This window comes from Mus musculus, chromosome 15, assembly GCF_000001635.26.
Source record: "Mus musculus strain C57BL/6J chromosome 15, GRCm38.p6 C57BL/6J".
Taxonomy (NCBI): Eukaryota; Metazoa; Chordata; class Mammalia; order Rodentia; family Muridae; genus Mus; species Mus musculus.
This window is the reverse complement of record NC_000081.6, coordinates 11,854,310-11,872,811: the sequence shown is the minus strand read 5'-3', so window position 1 is coordinate 11,872,811 and position 18,502 is coordinate 11,854,310. Positions and strand designations below refer to the sequence as shown.

The 18,502-nt window shown below is 43.0% G+C and overlaps 1 protein-coding gene across 8 annotated transcripts in view; it reads left to right on the top strand.

The window, feature by feature from the left end:
- Npr3 (natriuretic peptide receptor 3) overlaps positions 1–18,502 on the top strand; it is a 67,942-nt gene that overhangs the window by 35,026 nt on the left and 14,414 nt on the right. For all 8 annotated transcript variants that reach the window (NM_001286395.1, XM_006520028.2, XM_030248376.1 and 5 more), the window contains one exon: positions 14,060–14,195. In NM_001286395.1, coding sequence (NP_001273324.1) covers positions 14,060–14,195 — 136 coding nt within the window. The remainder of the gene's footprint in view (positions 1–14,059; positions 14,196–18,502) is intronic.

Genomic DNA, 18,502 nt, shown 5'->3' with positions numbered 1-18,502 from the left:
TACACACACACACACACACACTAAATTTTATTTTGTTTTATGTTCAAGACTGGATTGATCCCTTTATTGGTGCTTTTATGCTGGCTTCTTTTTAAAACTCCCTTTTGGTTTCATGTATAGGAGCACCATATAGTAGGAAATAGAATTTTAGGCTTTAAAGTATATTTTCTAAAAGCTAAGATGATTCAATTTTAAGATTAATTAATGAATGCTAATTCTGGCATAGTTATATAAAAGTATTGGGGATGTTTGTGTCCTGGGAGGTTATTGTTTTCATTATACTGTGATGCAGAGGTTGTACATCCTTTCTAGATGTCATGTTGTGAAGTAAAAAAACTCGGGAACAAAAACCATGACATATGGGAACATCAACCCACCTAGAATACCTAAGTATAGAGCTTCTTCCTTCCAGCAGTCCCTGAGCTAGCAGAGACCACCTCCTTGCTAATCCTGAGCTGCAGAGGGTGTTATCCTAGTGCCAAAGGCTGAGAGGAAGAATTCTAATCTTGGACTAGTGCAGTGGTTCAGGCTGAGAAAACCCTCAGTCAGGTTCCTTGACTTCTCTGCTTAACAACTGTAGATTCTAACTGGGCCTTCTCATTTTTAGGTCTCTGCTATTTAAAGCTCAAAGTTATTTCTAACAAGTCTTTGTTTAAAAGCTAAGTGTCGTTGTCATTACCTGTATGGAATTTGTTCATTCTTTACTGTAAAATTACTTTCTAGATACCACATGTGCAGGGTACCATAGGTTTGTACACACGAGTGCACACACTGTAGGAGAATTTTATTACATAATTGTATTCTGCTTTTTATAATGTCATATCAGAAACATTTCTTGGAAATATTATTCTAGATTTAGAGTATACAGAACCAGCTTTTCTTTAGCTCTAAGCTGGTCACCACTCTAAGTGGTTTAACCGTAAAGCTAAGCCCCAACTGCTGGACAAAAGGAATTGCAATGTTCTGTGTCTAGTTTGTTTTACAGAGACACAGCCTCAAGGCTTCTAGATGTAGAATTGTGGCCTAATTCTAAAGGATGGACCAGGATTCCTCTGATAAATTACACCCACAGCATCTTCCTGAGGACTAGAGTCTGATTCCTAGAACCACCTGGTGGAAAGAGAGACTTTGACTCTTGCAAATTGCCCTGGTTTCCATTTGGGCAGCATAGCTTGGGTGGGTCTCCTCACAAACAAACAACTGAACATTAAAAGAGAAAAAAAAATTGGAAAGGATGTATAGTGTACATTAAAAAAAAAGAGACAGTTCTGCATCTTAGTGCTTTGCGGTTTCAAGTTCAGTGTTTAGTGCGATCTGCCTTTAACTCGGGGCAGGATTTGGTAAACACCATTTTGTATTTCCAACCAGGTATTCTGAGCAGAAGGGGATTTTATGACTTGGGGTATTTGCTCATTTGTGGTTAGCAGGCCACCCATAGCTTGCTTTTTCTTTTTCTTTAAACGCTGAATATTTGACTATTTAAACAAATACTGTGGGAGAGTCTGATGCATGGCAGTGTTGCGGGGGAGATGGGGTGAGGTGTCCCAGGAGCATGCTTCCTACCCCAGGTCTCCCTTTGAAGCTTACAAATGCATGTGGGGTGTGTGTGGGGGTGCGCGGCTTATCTAGGCATAGGAGAGAGAGAGAGAGAGACAAAGTTTAATACATAATTGTCTAGAGAGGCTAGGTGTGACATATTGAGACATTTAAAATGTTGAAAAGTAATGCTGTAATTTCTCTGAGGGGGAAGGCCACATGGTATTCAGTCTCAGTTGTGTTTCATTACAATTTTTGCACAGAAGCTCCATAGGAAGTGACATTAGTTGAAAAATTATTGATCATCAATAAAATCTTAGAGAGACATTTCACTGTCTTCTTGTCTCACGCCATTTAATTAGATTCAAAATTTCTTAGTTGAGAAATGGAAAAGTCAGGTGTTCCGCCAAACTAGTGAAAGAGAAAAGGATGCAGCGGATGCAAAATGGATTTGGTCCACTCTGGCAACACTCTAAACAGTTAGGCCTTCCTGAGAGGGCTGCATCAGAATAGGAGGGGCTCCCGTTCTTCTGTAGCTCCTCTTGTCTTCTCACAGCCAGCCAGGGATGTTTGTCCAAATGAAAAGGCCTTTTCAGACGCAGGAGGTCCTTGCTAATTTTATTTGTGGGAATAAAATCAAACTGCAAGTTGGTCTTAACAATATGAGAATGATGAGCCTTCGTGCAAACATATTAATGAGATTAGTCTTATTAGGAAAATGGATGGGGGATTTTATTAGGAAAAAAAGAAGGGGGACAGAGGCATCGCAAGGGGTTTTCGCTAGCTAAAGAAATATTGGTTGGCTTTCAAAACACTTAAGTGAAGATATTGAACTTAAAAATATCACTTTCATTTTCTTAAAGGGGGAAATTGTTTTAAATTATTCTGGCAACTTTTAAATAGTGTTAAATAGCACTAATAGACTATTTGAAGAAGTTGGAATATTCTGGGTTAAAGCATTTTTGATTATAAATAAGGCACTCATTACCTGTGATTGTTACACATTGGTAGGTGTGGCTTTCTAACTGTAAAAAGCTTAGACTTAGCATAGTGTGAAAATACAAAGAGGCACAGGGCTTATGCAAAAGGACTTCCAAACCTAGCGTCCTGTTTCATCTCTTTAAGGAGCAACCTGTGTTTGGTGCTGTTGTTAGTGTCTGTGGTGATACAACTAACTTGAGACACAGAGAGGTTTGCAGCAATGGTGATAACACTGTCAAGTATGCAGGAGCAAAATAGCACCATGAATGCAAAGCCAACCCTAACTGAAAGGCTAAGGTGTTTTCTTTTACTGTTTGGAGAAGAAGGGCATGCCAGCTCATTTGGGCAACTTCCTCACATCTGAAATACAATGTAATTATTTTCAGAGAAGTGTGGCCGCCTCAAATCCGTACTATAGGCACAAGACCAGTTTGACCTGTAGGAAGGATGTGCCTAAGGCTGAAGAATTGCATTTGTGAGCATGTGAAGGCTTTGGAGAGAAATAGCAGAGGCCTTCTAAAGGCTTTGTGTCTACCTGGGGTCTCGCTATCCCTTCTTCACTCACTGAGGACTCTTTACACAGTGATGTTGGGGCTGTAGATTAGCTTCCCCAGAAGACTGAGTTTAAAGGGAGAACCTGGAAAAGAAAGGCCTGAGGTGAATGAATGAAGAGGTGGTGTTGGTATTGTGTTGCTAGAGAATGTTCTTTGAATGCCAGGAGAGTAGTGGTAGAGCCACTCATGAAGTCACCCAAGGACTAGAGGAATAAATACAGTGCTTTCATAATTGAACTTTTCTTACATGACAGTTTGATTTTAACTCAGTCACAGCAGAATAGCTCTGGACCTCAAGTCACTAGGCAGGAGCTAGAAGGAAGTGATGTATGTGCTGACTTCCAGCTTGGAAGCAAGGAGGCTGGCAAGCCAAGTTCAGCTTACCCAGCCACTTGGCTAACAGGGGATTCTGATGTTGGATGCTGAGTGCATCCACAGGGGTTTGTAACTGTAGGCCAGAGATCTGGTTCAAGAGGCCATTGTTCATTGATGCTGCCGTCTTCATGGGTACTCGAGCTGGGAGAGCCCAAGGTAGTGGTTCAATAATGTTGGTTGACCTTGTTCAGCTCTTATTTAGAAAGCCGTGTTTGTGAGATGTCTGTGGACATGTCTTCTAGGAGATAGAATCTTACAGCCAGCTCCTTGTTCCTCTGGCTCTCAGGATCTTTCTGTGCCTTCTTCCACAATGATCCCTGATCCGTGTTAATGTGGAAGAGGTTGGGAGAAGTCCAGAAATCTCATCCCTATACAAAGAATCATAGATACCTAAGGAGTTCCGAGAGTGGGAGAGGTGGTCTTCCCTAGGGCCGAGCACACCGATCGTTTGTCCAACACCAAACGATCATCCCTGAGAACACACAAACAAGGGACGGTCTACAGGCCGACTGGGCTGTACTCAGCAATCTAGGAATACATATACACATACATACATATGTGTAACAACAGTTAATGAAAACAGAAGCCATGAATTTGAAAAAGGACAAGGAATTTAGGGAAAGATTTCGAGGGATGAAAGGGAACAGGGAAATGACATAATTATAATCCCAAAGAGCAGAAGGAATAATTTTAAAAAGTCAGTTGATGGGTGAGGTGGTCATTTTTAATTGGTATTTTGACACAATGCAGAACTACTTGAGAAAGGAGATTCAGGGAGGGGGCATGTCTCTGAGGGACTTTCTCCATCATGTTAATTGATGTGGGAGGAGCTAGCAAGAAAAGTGGACAGCACCAGTCCCTGGTCCTGGGCTGTGTGAGCTAGAGGAGAAACTGACTGAGCACAAGTCGCCATGTGTCTGTTGCTTTCTTTTGACTGTGGGCATAATGTGGTTAGTTTTCTTAAGCTCCAGTCATCATGACATCCCTGATACTGGTGGGCCACAACCTAGAGTTCTGAGTTAAGCCATCCTGTGTGTGTGTGTTTGTCTTTGTATATGTACATGCATGTGAGTGTAGCCTGTGCATTCATCTATAGGCAGGGATGACTGTTTGTCTGTAGATGACACCCAATTTGTGTGTCCGACTGCAACCTGTCCCTTGAGTGGCAGGCAGGTTTCTTTTTGTAGTTTCCCATTGGCACCTGGACCTGAATGACATTCATCTACCTACTTTGTTGTTTCCTCAAGATGGCTCCATTTAGAGCTCTGAAGCCAAATACAGAGGATGAGGGAAGTCCAAGTCCAAAGAGCTTGTTTTGCACATCAAAGAGTATGGGAGGACAGGAAATTGTACTAGTCCCAGGACTTGAGAGTTCCAGATGATGATAAACTGGTTAGTCTTGCAGGTATCAGTATCAGTAGCATCATTTCAGAGACTATGGGATGGAGGACAGTTAGATTCACAGTTTCAGATTCTTGGTCAATAAAAATATATTTTTGAAGAAGGATCTTAGGCAAACTATATGCATTAAAACATTGGAGAAGCATCCCTTTGGAGTATGTGGCTGTGTGTGAGTTGAGGGGACCCAGTGCAATGATGACAACTGAAGACCCATGGAGTATGATGCTGAGTGAATGGGTCACACATGGGGACACTGAAGTGGCCTCTGTGAGTGCAGAGACAGGGTGCAGAGGAAGAATGTGAATCAGTGCCAACCTCCCTAACTGTAGTTGTGATACTCAGGGAGTGGGTGAAGACCTTCACATTCCATGATTGTGGTACTTAATGAAGACTCCTAATGTCTTTGTTTCTTGAGGACAGTATCTGGTTAGGATACTCTTTAAGTTCTGGGTCTTGACTCAGTGCATCATGACAGGTTCTTAAATAACAAGAGCTGACTTAAGGAGCAGATAATTTAATGAGATTAAGCCTTGCTTTCCTAGATTCATGACAATTTACAATTTTATAATTACTATCTATTATTGCACTTTCTATTTCATTGTCAGCTAAAACATGGTGTTTATAGAGAAGCCATCCTCAACTCCCCTGCTTTCCTGATGTGACGGAAGCAGGAGGGCAGTCTGTTATGCGCTTACAAAGTCAAGTTAAAGGAAGTGAATCTTTTGTAGGAGTGGAATACATTAGCCTATTTATTTTGTAATGTTCAGTGCTCTTTGTACTTTCTCATTAACAAAAATTTGCCAGTGCCAAAATCTCAGTGATATTCCACTTTCTTCCAGAGTTTATAAATGTTTTAGACAGGATGCTTATGTCTATGAGTCATCTCAAGTGAGTTTCTATATCTGCCATGATATGAGAGTCAAACTTTTATCTTTCCCCGTTGTGTTCTGTAGTCTTGCCATATGATGAAAAGATTTGGTTTCACCTGTTGAGGTATCTCAGTCAAACTCAGATGACTGTGTGTGTGTGTGTGTATCTTAGATTATCTATTTTGTTCTATTGTTCTGACTATCTTTACACAAATCTTACTCTGTAGGCACATGATAATAATATATTATGCCCTGAAGTTGCCAATAATTCTTTAACTTCATTGATACATAATTTCCAAAATGTAAAACGCTGAGCTTCTTATGAAGGCAAGAATAGTTAGTTCAGTTTTATTAGTTTGGTAGCAACCTTGATGGAAAAGATCTCATAAGCAACTATTTAGTTTGAATTCACTGATTGAGATCACCAGCTGCAGTATGAGCCTCCCTCCATGTGTTGGTCTGGAAGTCTTGCCCTTAAGCAGTAGGTGCGGAACCCAAGTTACAGCATTCTCAGCCAACAGTGCCCAAAGAAGGCCTTTGAACAGCTAAAACATAGTGTTATTTATTGGTTTTATCATGGGAGAGGCCCTCAAATCCTTTCTTTGAATCCAGTTATTCCATTTCTGTTCTGATGGGATCTTACAATGTTGCCCAGACTGGCCTCAGGCATGTGAGCTTTAGTGATGTGGATCTCAGCCTCCTGAGTCACAGGGACTATGGTTACACAATATCTTACCTGTTTTACCCTCATTTTAAATATTGCTGTAACAAGCGCTGGGATTTCTTCCCCTAGTTTACAGAAGATTAGGATTAGCGAAAAACCAAGATGGCAGCATCTAGATGCTAGAAGCAGGCATAGGTGAGAATAGTGGGAAGTGGCAGGTGACAGTTAGGTCAACTCAATCAAATGAAGTTCCTGTATCAGATGCCAGGGCCTTGAGCCTACAAAAAGAGATATACCTGTAATATGGCCGGTATACTCAGGAATGGTGCAATGTCTAGGTATGCAGCCTTGCAAATATTCAAAAGAGATTGATGAGTGAAATGATTCAAGTTTGTGCTAAGTGCAGCTGCAGTGGAAAGGAGGGTTTGGGTGGCCGGAGGAGGTTTCTGTAAGATCAAGTGTGAGTGGACCCCTGAAAGTGAGTGTATCTATGAACGTCCTGGGAGGAGAGAGATGGCCTGCCTAAGAGAAGTAACAGAGTTTGATAAAGGTACTATTTGCAAAGGGGCAGGTACGGAGGAGGAAAAGAGGGGTCGTGGAAAAACAGTATAAGATGGCAAGCTATTACAGACCTAGGCTGAAGGTGGGAGAGAAGGGGAGATACCAAACTGTAAGGCCTATAGCAATTGGAAAGAGCCTTCTGTGGTATTTGTGGAAGACAGCAGGTCCTGACACTCAACCTGGACCTCTCTCTGAGTTTCCTGTCTTCCTCTGCCCTGGTGTCTCTTCTCTTCTTTTTCTGCTGTCTTTGTTGCTGGTGTCTTGCATGTCACCTGTTGTCTGAACCTGCCCTTCTGTTGAGTTTCAATTCATGTCTTTGCCCATGTGAATGTTCTCCTTTGCAAAGCACACAGATCACATTGGTCTTTGCATAGCCATATGGGAGTTGGATCACCGGCTTTCCAGAAAATCCACATGCATATAAGGGAGCGAAGGACAGGTGTCACTCACATGCTCATCTGAAAGCTAGTGACAATTACATTATTATGAATCTCACTTTTCAAATAAGATTTCCAGTGCTAGGGGTGATGAGATACATCTTCAATCTCTCTCTCTCTCTCTCTCTCTCTCTCTCTCTCTCTCTCTCTCTCTCTCTCTCTCTCTTTCTCTCTGTGTGTGTTATATTCAAAGGGCAAACATATCAAAAGATGCAACTCCCCATGTGAGCACTGGAAGTTTGTAAAAAGGTCATTGACACTTGTTTTCTGTGTTAGCTCTAGAGTTCCATTCATTGATTGCCTTCTTCGGGAAATTTCCTGGATTGATTTCCTGGCTGGTGTTTGCTCATGTCAGTGAGTTCCACGTGCCATTTCTGAGGTCCCCAGTCTATATTGTCTTGATGAGCGTGGGCATAACTCTATGATCTTGCAGAGACATATTTTTTTTCTAAATCCTCTGCTCTAGGTGATGAGGGAGAAGAAATTCTCCTCTTGTCTGCCAACAGCTACTATCTGGGCAGCATGATCAAAGTCACTTGCAAGTCCATAGAATTGATACAGGGGTGGAGCTAAGCTCAGGATGGAGACAGTTGTCTGGACAAATTAGGGAAAAATCCTATGCCGAGGAAGTCAGTTTAGGAAGGAAGAGATCTCCCATGCTAGAAGCAACAGCAATATTTTAGCTCTGTGCGGAGACACAGGTTGGGAACCTTAGCTCCACTGTTGCTAAGATGCCTGACTTTCCAAAAGCTACCTGATTTGTTTTCTCAAAATTCAGGAAAGGTGCAGTGTGTTTAGATTATCTTCCCCCAAGGCTAAAATATGTCGGCAAGTGATTAAGAGCCTTGATCTATAAAAGTGAGACCTCTCTTTATAAGACATTGAAGAGTGTGGAAGCCCTTGGAACACAGTGCTTTCTATTGTTGCTGGGGTATAGACTGTTAATGTTATGACTAATAGGGAAATTAAATGAAAACTGATAATACATAAAGTACGTTTGTGTGGTGTGTGTATTCATGGAGATAGACATGTGTGTTTGCATATGTGTATATACATGTGTGGAGAGGCCTGAGGTTGATGGCAGGAATCTTCCTTAGTAGTTCCACATCTTACTCATTGAGGCAGAGTTTCTCAGTTAAACCCAGAGCTTTCCAAAACTGTGAGTACAGCTGTTTCCATCCTCTGAGCACAAGAATTACAGGTGAGCTACCACATGCACTTGGCATTCATGCGGGTTCTATAGATCCAAAGTCTGATCCTCATGCTTCATAGCGAGCACTGTATCCGAGCCATCCTCTCAGGCCAGCTAATGTGTATTTCAAGTACAAAGTACAGATACGTTAAGTGTTTACCAAATGTAGAATTATCTTGGGCCTTGGAGCTACCCATGTAGCAGTCCCAAACCACTCCTGATGCTTGCTGTCTTCAGTGATACATGGGACTCAGACAAGATTCACTTCCAAGGCCTTACTATGCCCATTTGACAAGGCGATGCTGCCATTACTAGCTCTGAAGGGGAGAAAGCAATCCATGGCTCATCTCTTATTTGCTCTCTTTCAAAATTCCACTTTTTCCTTATGTGATCTTCAGCTGAATGAGAGGGTTAGAAGGCATGTCTTCTTCAGATGCTCTTGAGAAATTAACACCCACAGCTTTCCTCATTTGTATCGGGAACCAACGGTTTGTGGTAAGGAAGATAGAACCACCGTGTGACAGGCTTGGCTTCATGTGAATGCCACAGGCAAAACCCCAGGATGGTCCAGCTTGGCACTCCCCTTTGGGAGCGTTCTCCCAGCATCCCCCACCTGAGAGCTTTGAGGGCTTTTCTGGTGTCCAGGCACCCCCTTTTTACAGGTTCCTCTCACGATTCATGGCATTTGAAGTGGGCAGCACGCTCTACTTTGAGCATTGAGCAGTTCATCTAAACAGGAATTTGCCTCCCCGGGGAGCAATGGGGGAAGATACTGTGCACTGTAACAGAGCGGGGCATGCAAGAGTGCCATCTGTCATCTATGCTCATTTGAAAAAGGAAAAAATATGATTACTTTTATTTGGCTTTTTCCATGAGAGAGAATGGCTAGCAGCGCTGGCAGACAAGAGGTCACATCGTGACTCCACGTGTACAGCCTGTCTGCATGGGTCAGTGATACTGTCCGATGGAGATCGCAAACAGCCATGTTTTCTTAATGCAACAGCTTCATTATCTGGCCCGGGAGTGGCTGCACTTAGGAATTTAAGAGCTCAGCAAATGATGCTAAGCGGGGATTTTCTGGCTAGAAGGATGTTACGGTGGAGGGTTTTGATTGTCAACTTTCAAGGATCTGGCATCTCAGAGGAGACAATCTCCTGGGCACACCCAAGGAGTTATTTAGATTACATAAATCTGTGGACATGCCTGTGAGGCATTGTCTAATTGAAGCAGGAGAGGCCACACGAAAGGCAGCTTCCCTGAACTAGGATCCTGGGTTGCGTCCAAAGGAAGAAGCTAGCTTACACAAGCATTCACTGCTCTCTGCCTCCTGAGCACTGCAGTGCAGTGGGAGTCGCCGGCTCAAGCTGCTGCTACCAGGATTTAACCTCTCTGAGGACTGCTCCCTTGACCTGTGAGGCAAGACAAGCCTTTCTGTCCCTCCGCTCCTCTTGTCAGGGTACTTAGGTAACTAAAACAGATGATGAACACTCAAAAGAAGTTAATGCCTAGTTAAGGGCATCCCATTTCCTGTGCTTGGTAACAACAGTATGGTCTGTCATAGCCAGGACCTTGAGGTTCAAGGGTTGTTTTGTCCAGAGACAGGGAGGCACACCAAGTAATCTGGCTCCTTCTAGCTGGGAAGTCCAAAGGAAGGTATTCTTAATACAGCTTAATATCGTCTTCTCCCCCTCTCTCATTGTTTTTCTCCTTAATTTGCACTTGCAATTTTCGGCGCCTGTAATGTGCTAACGGGTTTCCCTCCCACTAAAAACCATGTGTGAGAGTGAGAATGTTCTCTGTGAGAAAAGACAGTGTCTGGGGGTTTGTTTCTGACTTGAGGGCTTATGAGGTAGGTGCGATGAAACCTCCTCCGCAGAGGGCCAGGGCGCCAGCTTCACTGGGGTCAGCATCTCTTCTGCTAATTGTGGCAAGAGAGGGAGACACTCCACTCTTTAAGGAGGTAACTGTTGCAATCTACTTGGAAATCAAGACAGAAGGAGATTTCAGACCAGAGTTTACGCCCAGAGCCTGCCTTGTTCGGCGTCAAACTTGTTAGGACAAAACCAATTCAAGTTCATCTTTCTTAGCCGTTGATTGTTCTTCCTATAGAGGATGCCTATGTTCTTCCTATAGAGAATGCCTCAAGAAGGAAGGAATTGGAAAGAGACAGTTAGGGCATGGTACTAGGGTGTATGACCAGGCCCATCAATGGCCCACATCAGTATGGCATCTCTGGATGAGGATTTAGAGAGGAGGACAGAAGGAGGAGGAGGAAGAAGAAGAGGAGGAAGAAGAGAAGAAAAGGAGGAGGGAGAAGAAGAGGATGAGAATGAGGAGGGAAAGGAGGAGGCAGACACAGTAAACAGGGTGAGGCCCTAGAACTCATGTCATATTTTAAGCAGAGATGCAGTAGGGGGCCCAAGAGTAGGGATTTACAGAGTGTTACAGGCAAGAACAAAACTCAGGAAGACTGAGCAAAACGATGGTACTTCTCATGCAGGTGTTGCTTGCATGAACATGGGTGGGGCATCATTTCCTGGAGGATGGGCAACTCCACAGTGGCTATGCCATTGAAGAACATGACTCCTTCTCTGGAAGCCAACAGTTAGCAGCAGATAGCTCTTCAGGAAGATGTGGGAAGTCTAGTGCTCTCTTAGAGGCCCCACCTCCCTAACATGTTCCAACCAGGATCCCATGCCATTCCCCTGTAGCAAGGTGATTTCTTTAAAGTTATAGAAGAGAAGATAGACCCATAGGGGAAGCATGGCTATGTTAAATTTAACAGCTAAGCTCTACTTGTTAAAATTCATCAGCATGCATGCTTTCTCAAATCATGATGACTTCATGGTCTAAGTGAAAAATTTGTATTCCTTTGGAAAATTAAATTAGCATATTCAAGGCACCCGAAAATTATCTTTGACTGGTAGATGTTATTTCTATAGCATTCTCTGCCTAAGAAAACAGTGTCTCTGAGACTTAAGCTTGGCAGCTAAGAGCAAGAACCCAAGGCATTCATGGTCTCAGGGACTTCCGTGAGTGTTTCATTTTAATCCCCAGAAAATCTCTGTGAGGCGATCCAGTGCTAAATTAAGCCTTGTATTTCACAAATGAGGAATCTGGAGATTTGAGGGGTTGAGTGAGGAGTCCCAGTTAGGAGTGGACTATAGATCCAGCTAGTTGCCAACTACAAGATCTCTGTGACCTTGAACCTGTCCTATGTGCCCTGAGGGTCGGTGGGATAAACAAATTTGGACAGTGCTTTCTACTAGGTGGTATGAGGATCATGGTGCTATAAGAGATCTGTCTGGGGCACCAGGGTGTGAATGAGGAGCCCTACTTTCCATCAAGAATAAAATGGGTCAATAAAAGCGATTGCTTATTGGAATTAGAAGCTAAGCAGAATCCTTGGGTTTAAGACTTCTCATCTCTAGAAAATCACAGCAATCCAAGCTAACGGGGTGATGGTGGCAGGAGCTGTGTGAAGACTTTTACATTCATTAACCTGATAGCAACCCCAGAAGGAAGGCACTGTTATTTCTTTAACTTTTAAGATGAGGAACTGAAGGCCCAGAACCATGGAGGCACACAGCTGCAAAAGGCAAAGCTGGAGCAGCCCAGGTTCTGGACTTTGGCAAGTCTGAAATATTTGGTCCTATGATGCAAAACAAGACTCAAGGAGGGGGTAGGATAAGGACAAATGAAACTAGGTGTTGAGCTGCCCTATGTGGGTGTGCCCATGAAAGAGATGATGTTATTCATGTATCTTGAATGGGGAGACGCCATCTGTGAATAGGCCCTTGAGTTGGGCCATACAGAACATCAGTGGGGGTGTTCTTCCTGTGGGTTCCCCTTTAGAAGAACTGGGCAGGCCGTTTCTCACACAAGCACCTCCCAGATTCATTGAGGAATGTTCAATTCTTCATGTAACCTTGGCTTTCTGTCATTAACTCCATCTCTTGAAACAAGGTATGAATATTTTTGTGCCGTTTGTACCATTTGCAAATTACCCAGTGTTTCAAGATGGTATTTGATCATTTCACTCCAGTTTATGTTGTAATGGTATACATGTGGAAGAAGGACCTACCCAAGGGATTTCATAGTCTTTCTCAGGAGGAAATAATGCAAGTCAAGTTATCGAGTGCCTACCAAGGACAGGCCAAGCTCCCTGGGGAGGACTCTTGATCCCAGTGGTCTGAGTTTCCACCTGTTGTCTCCATGTGGCCTTCATCCTCTCGCCTCAGCTCAGCAGAGCAGTTGCTGCTTTCAATGGAGCAGTGGTCTGGATATGCTCTTGCCACATTATTCTATTCATAGTGTTTTTACAAATCTTCCTTCCACACACCTGCTCATTTTCAAAACTCAGTTCAGCATTTGCTTACCACCACTGAGCTTCTCGCACCATCTCACTGAGCTTCTCGCCACCATCTTCCACATCTCTAATACTATCTGCTCTATTTTATGTCTTTTTACCATATCCCGAATAAGACTCTTAGTACACGACTGAGAACATCATGTGGCTCACAAAACTAGTTGTTTAATGCTTGATATGCACCAAAACCTTTATGCTGTTGTGCCATGATTCTGGCAATTACCCTTGAGGAAGGTTCAACACCACGTGCGTGGATACAGATGAAACAAAACGCAACATGATGCAGCAACTCTCCTAAATTCAATGTCCAGTGTTTCCATTTATTAAACCAAGCTTATGGAAATCAGAGATACCTTTCTGGAGCCAGAGCTCAGAGAGAATGTACCAACAATAAAGACTGCACCCATTTCCATCCTTGGAGTCTGGCAGAGGGTGGAAAGAGAGGCTGAGGTGTTATTGCCAATTCAGAAGACATCCCAGTCCCACTCCCTAGGCAGGCAGAAAGAACCATGCTCATTTTTGTATCTTTGATACATATAGGCAATTGACAACATTTTTGATGCATATGAACAAATAGGATGCCTAAATTTTTATTTTGTTTTAATATTTTTGAGATAAGGTCTTGCCATGTGGTATAGACTGGCCTCAGACTCCTGACTTCTCTGCCTCAGCTTGCCCAGTTACTACTGTTCTGTGGCTGTGTCCTACACTCAAGAGTGTGGAGATCATCATATGGACTGTGGAAGTTGGAGCAGACTGCACTGGGGAGTCAGAATCATGTTGAAGCTGACAGAAAATGGGGTAGAAGGCTAATTGCATGGAAAAAAACATATCTGTAAGGACTGATGGTCCTGGAATGATTAATCTGGACAACAGAACGATGTCTTTGCTTTCTGTCATGCTTTGTTTGCTCTGTAAATTCCCAAAGTCAGGGTTTTTCCTACTCACTCAATGCCAGGAAAACATAAGACTCTTGGTAGTTACTTTTGATAGCTTTGTCCAACTCTGTCGTGGGTCTCTCAGACTTCCAGACTCAGGCTGGACCATTTTGCCTGCTTGTATCACTTGATGAACAGGAATCATCAGGGTCTCAGACTCACCCAATGGGTTTCCTTTGCAGGTGAACATGTTTGTTGAAGGGTTCCATGACGCCATCCTCCTCTACGTTCTGGCTTTACATGAAGTACTCAGAGCTGGCTACAGCAAGAAGGATGGGGGGAAAATCATCCAGCAGACTTGGAACAGGACATTTGAAGGTAGGGATTCGGTTTCCATGGTAGCAGCACAGCGGCCAAATAAGCTGTTGCTTCTGTGATTGCTATCTCCTGGAACGAAGAACCGTTCTAGAGTCTTTCTTTCTCCATTAAAAAAAAATGTCTCATATATATTATATCCCAACCACAGTTTTTTCCCTCCTTCCCTCCCAGTTCCTGTCCCCACCTCCCTTCTTCCTCCAATCCACTCCTCCATTTCCCTTCCAAAAAGGGCAGGCCTCTCAGAGATGCCTCTCAACATGGTATATTAAGTTGCAATAAGACTAGTCACCTCCCCTCATATTTAAGGCTGCACAAGGCCTTAATAGGGCAAAAAGGGTACCAACAACAGGCAAAAGAGTCATAGACAGCCCCCACTTCTACCGTTAGTAGTCCTAAAGAAGACCAATCTACATCGGAGAGGCTTCACCCAGCAACTGATATGGAGAACCACAGCCAAACGTTAGGAGGAGCTCAGAGAATCCTATGGAAGCGGGGAAGGAAGAATTGAAGGTGCCAGAGGGGTCAATGACACCACAAGAAAACACACAGATTCAACTAACCTGGGTTCATAGGGACCCAAAGAGACAGAACCAACAATCAGGGAGCCGGTCTAAGTTTGACCTAGGCCCTCTCTGTATGCTACAGTTGTGTAGCTTTCTCTATTTTTAAAGTATGGATAATAAGTCAATTCAAGTCACAAAGTCTTGGGAAAATAAGGCCAAACAATGCAATGCATGTGGACATGGTTTAAGCAAATTTTACTGCAATAAAAATGGTCCTATTTCTGCTTAAATAACAAGTATACTATGGTGCATGTGTGTGTGTGTGTGTGTGTGTGTGTGTGTGTGTGTGTGTGTGTGTAAGCTAGAGATTCATGTCAGGTTTTATTGTTCTACAACTTAGTTTTTGAGGCAGAGTTTCTTATTGGATCAAGAGCTCACTGCTTGGCTAGACTGGGCAGCAAGCCCCTGAGATCTGTCTGATTCTACCTATGCCAACACAAGGATTGCAGCTATGAAGTACTGTGCCCAGCTTTTTACATGGGACTGAGAGTCCAAACTCAGGTCCCCATGCCCACACAGTAAGCACTTTACCCACAGAGCCATCTACCTTGCCCTGTGTATTTAAAAATCGCATTCAACATTAAGTGTTATATACTACAGAACTATCAGTGTGAAAGACACAGTCAGGCTTAGAAGCGTGTTGACCTGGGTGTACTTTCCCATGATCAGACCACGTTGGCTTTAGTGGGATGCAGAAGATGTTAGCTGTTGTATCCAACCCAGTGCCGAGAGCTGCCCAGCCAGTCCAGGCCTTTGGCTCTTACTTTCCTTTCAAGACAGTGAATGTTAGCTCCTGCTTAAGTAAAAAGCAGAAAAGTGTAAGAATAACATCAACAAAAAGCATACCATCTCATCATTCCAACAACCTAGATTAGAAATGAGACTGTGCTTGTCTGGGAAACTTAAACAGAATACAAAGGTACAAAATTCAAAGTGGAAGCTTTGCTTCCCACTCCAGTCTCCTTTCCCCACCGCAGTTGCTGTCAACAGCCGTTTCCTAGGCGAGTCCAGAGGTGTGCTGTGCTTTCTGGTAGCATCATTATATACCCCCATAAAACTTTTATAAAGTGGATCTCATTGTCAATACTACTTTTCACTGTAGTTTTATTTATATTACACTTTTATTTTTTGTATGTCAAAAAATTCATACAGGCACTCGTAGATCTAATGCACTTTAAAATGAGAAATGTGGTTCTGCCTTATAGTCATACACTACTTTCCTTAATTCTTTTTGTTTATTAGTCCTAGCTGACCTGGAACTTGCTTATGTAGACTGGCCTGACCTTAAGCAGGAGGCACCCCTCCTGTCTCTGCCTCCAGAGCACGTGGATTACAGGTGCCCCCAGCTCCAGCTTCTAATCTCTCTTTGGCTGGCACATTCTTCAGTTGGTTTTGTTCTTGTCATTCTGTAATACAGTGACATAGGCTATTGCTTGCCTTCTTGACGTTTTGTGAATATTTCTCACATAGACCATTCCTTTCTTAAGATTTATTTTATTTATATGAGTACATCGTAACTGTCTTCAGACACACCGGAAGAGAGCTGCAGATCCCATCACAGATGGTTGTGAGCCACCATGTGGTTGCTGGGAATTGAACTCAGGATCTCAACTGCTGAGACATCTCTCCAGCCTCCACAGAGACCATTCCTAATGTGAAGGATTTTGGGTCTCAATGTATGTTGGTGCTTTATAAAGTGCAGTGAATATTGCTAAACTTCCTTTTCTTTTAATTGGATTTGTTGATTCATTTGCCACCAAAATGGCTTCTTTTTCAAATTAAAAAAAAAAGTTGGTTTTAATTACATTTTTCCTTTTTGTTCCTCCCTCCTTCTAAACCCTCATATATACTCCTCTTGTTCTTCTTCACATTCATGCCTCTTTATTTTCACTAGTTGTTATTGAATATATATGTATGAATCTATATACATATATGTACACACACACACACACACACACACACACACACACCTAAACATAGTCTGTTCAGTAAATATAATGTTATTTGTAAGTATGTCTTCAGGGTTGACTATTTGCCGAACATCCTACAGAAACTTCTGCTAATCTTTATTTTTGTTAATAGTGTATATAAGACTCACTGACATTCCAAACTGGTCTGAGGTGGTTCCTAGAGCAGGCATCAAGTTTATGTTCATTCACCCAATCCATTCAACAGGTGTCTACGATGTAGCAGGCACTGGTTAAGGAACAGGGGATGAAGCACTGAAGTAAAGATGTTGCCCATAATCAATTTCTCTCTTGTACAAATGTGTGCGTGGGAAAAGGCAAGAAACACACAGCCTATTCCAGGGATGATAAAATAAAGAGGAATAGGGATATATAGAAAGGGATGGGACTCTGAACATGGCAGCAGAGTGAGACCCGAGGGTGACAGACGTCATTTTGTTTAGGACACTGTGCTGCAGAGGAAGCAACAATTTCATTGTAGTCTGAGTATATATGGTAGGAAGTTGTCAACTGTGAAGCCGGGAAGTCTATGTGACTATGCATAAATGGGACAGTGTGATAGGACCTGGTGTTCAAGATGCAACGAGACCAGACTGATGGACTTAGAAATCCTGCTGAAATCGAAAGTTGCTTTGGTCTCCAGGGAGATGGTGTGCCTTATGGCTGCTCTATGGCACCTAACCTGTAGTTTGCTGGTGAGCATCTTCGGAGAACCATTAATACAGAGTGCAGACTGGGGAAACAGGAAGCAGGCGAGGCCATCCTTCAGGACCCTACTTGCTCTGTAAGAGTTCTGCACTGTGCCAAATTGTCCTGTGAGCCCTTCAGTAGGCTGGAGTATGCTTATACTTATTTGTGCAACTTTTCATTGAAAAGTGGAAAATCTCAAGGACAAGAACAAAGCCAAGTGTACATTTGAGAGAGGTATACAGGATGGTCCCCTCTATCTTCTCTGTTTTATGGCCTCAGCTCATCCCCAGAGATTAAAGGGAAGGGCAGTAGGGAGGAGTGGAGCTCCAGATGGGCTTGTCTAGGTAGTAGCTATGGTAGCTACTGCTAACTTTCTATGGTATTTTCAGTGAACACCATGTTTTACTCTACACAAGAGTGACAGCTTTCATTTCAGACAAGTAGTTGCTTGGGGGTGAGTAAGCTCCCTGGATGAACTGGCCTCTTCCTGCTTCAGCTGAGGAGCAGGAATCGAATAGGGTAATTCAGGGGGCATATTAGGACAAAGTCGGGTTTCCCAGAAGTTGTGCACAATACACCGAGAAACTGGTGTGTGGGGACACAACCTTGGTCAGGCACATCCCATTCTTAGCTATTACTCATGGCATGGTGGTCATTTGTTCTTGGTCTTCTGACAGCGGGACAGGAGCCAGAGTTGGGGATGCTGAAAGGCACCAGTGAAGGAGGTTGTTGAGAGAAGGGCAGGTGCCCGCAATGGCTGGGATACAGTTTTGTTTAGAGCCAAGACATGCGCTAAATTTTCTCTTACACCATCTTGATATTTCCATTTTAGGGCCAGGTCTACATAGTCAGTATGCATCAAGAGTATAAATAACTGTATAGTTGATTCTAAAACTATTACCTTTTGTGTCCAAATATAAAGACTGATGCCAAGGTAAGTTTGGATTTGAATGGTTTGGAGTCTATTTTATTTGCTAAACAATAGTGCATTTGAAGGTAGCCCCTCAAAGAACTCTAAAGTAGATGTGTGAAGAAAAACTCAAACCTTCCTAACATTAAAAACAATTTTAATTTTAGTGGTTGCTGT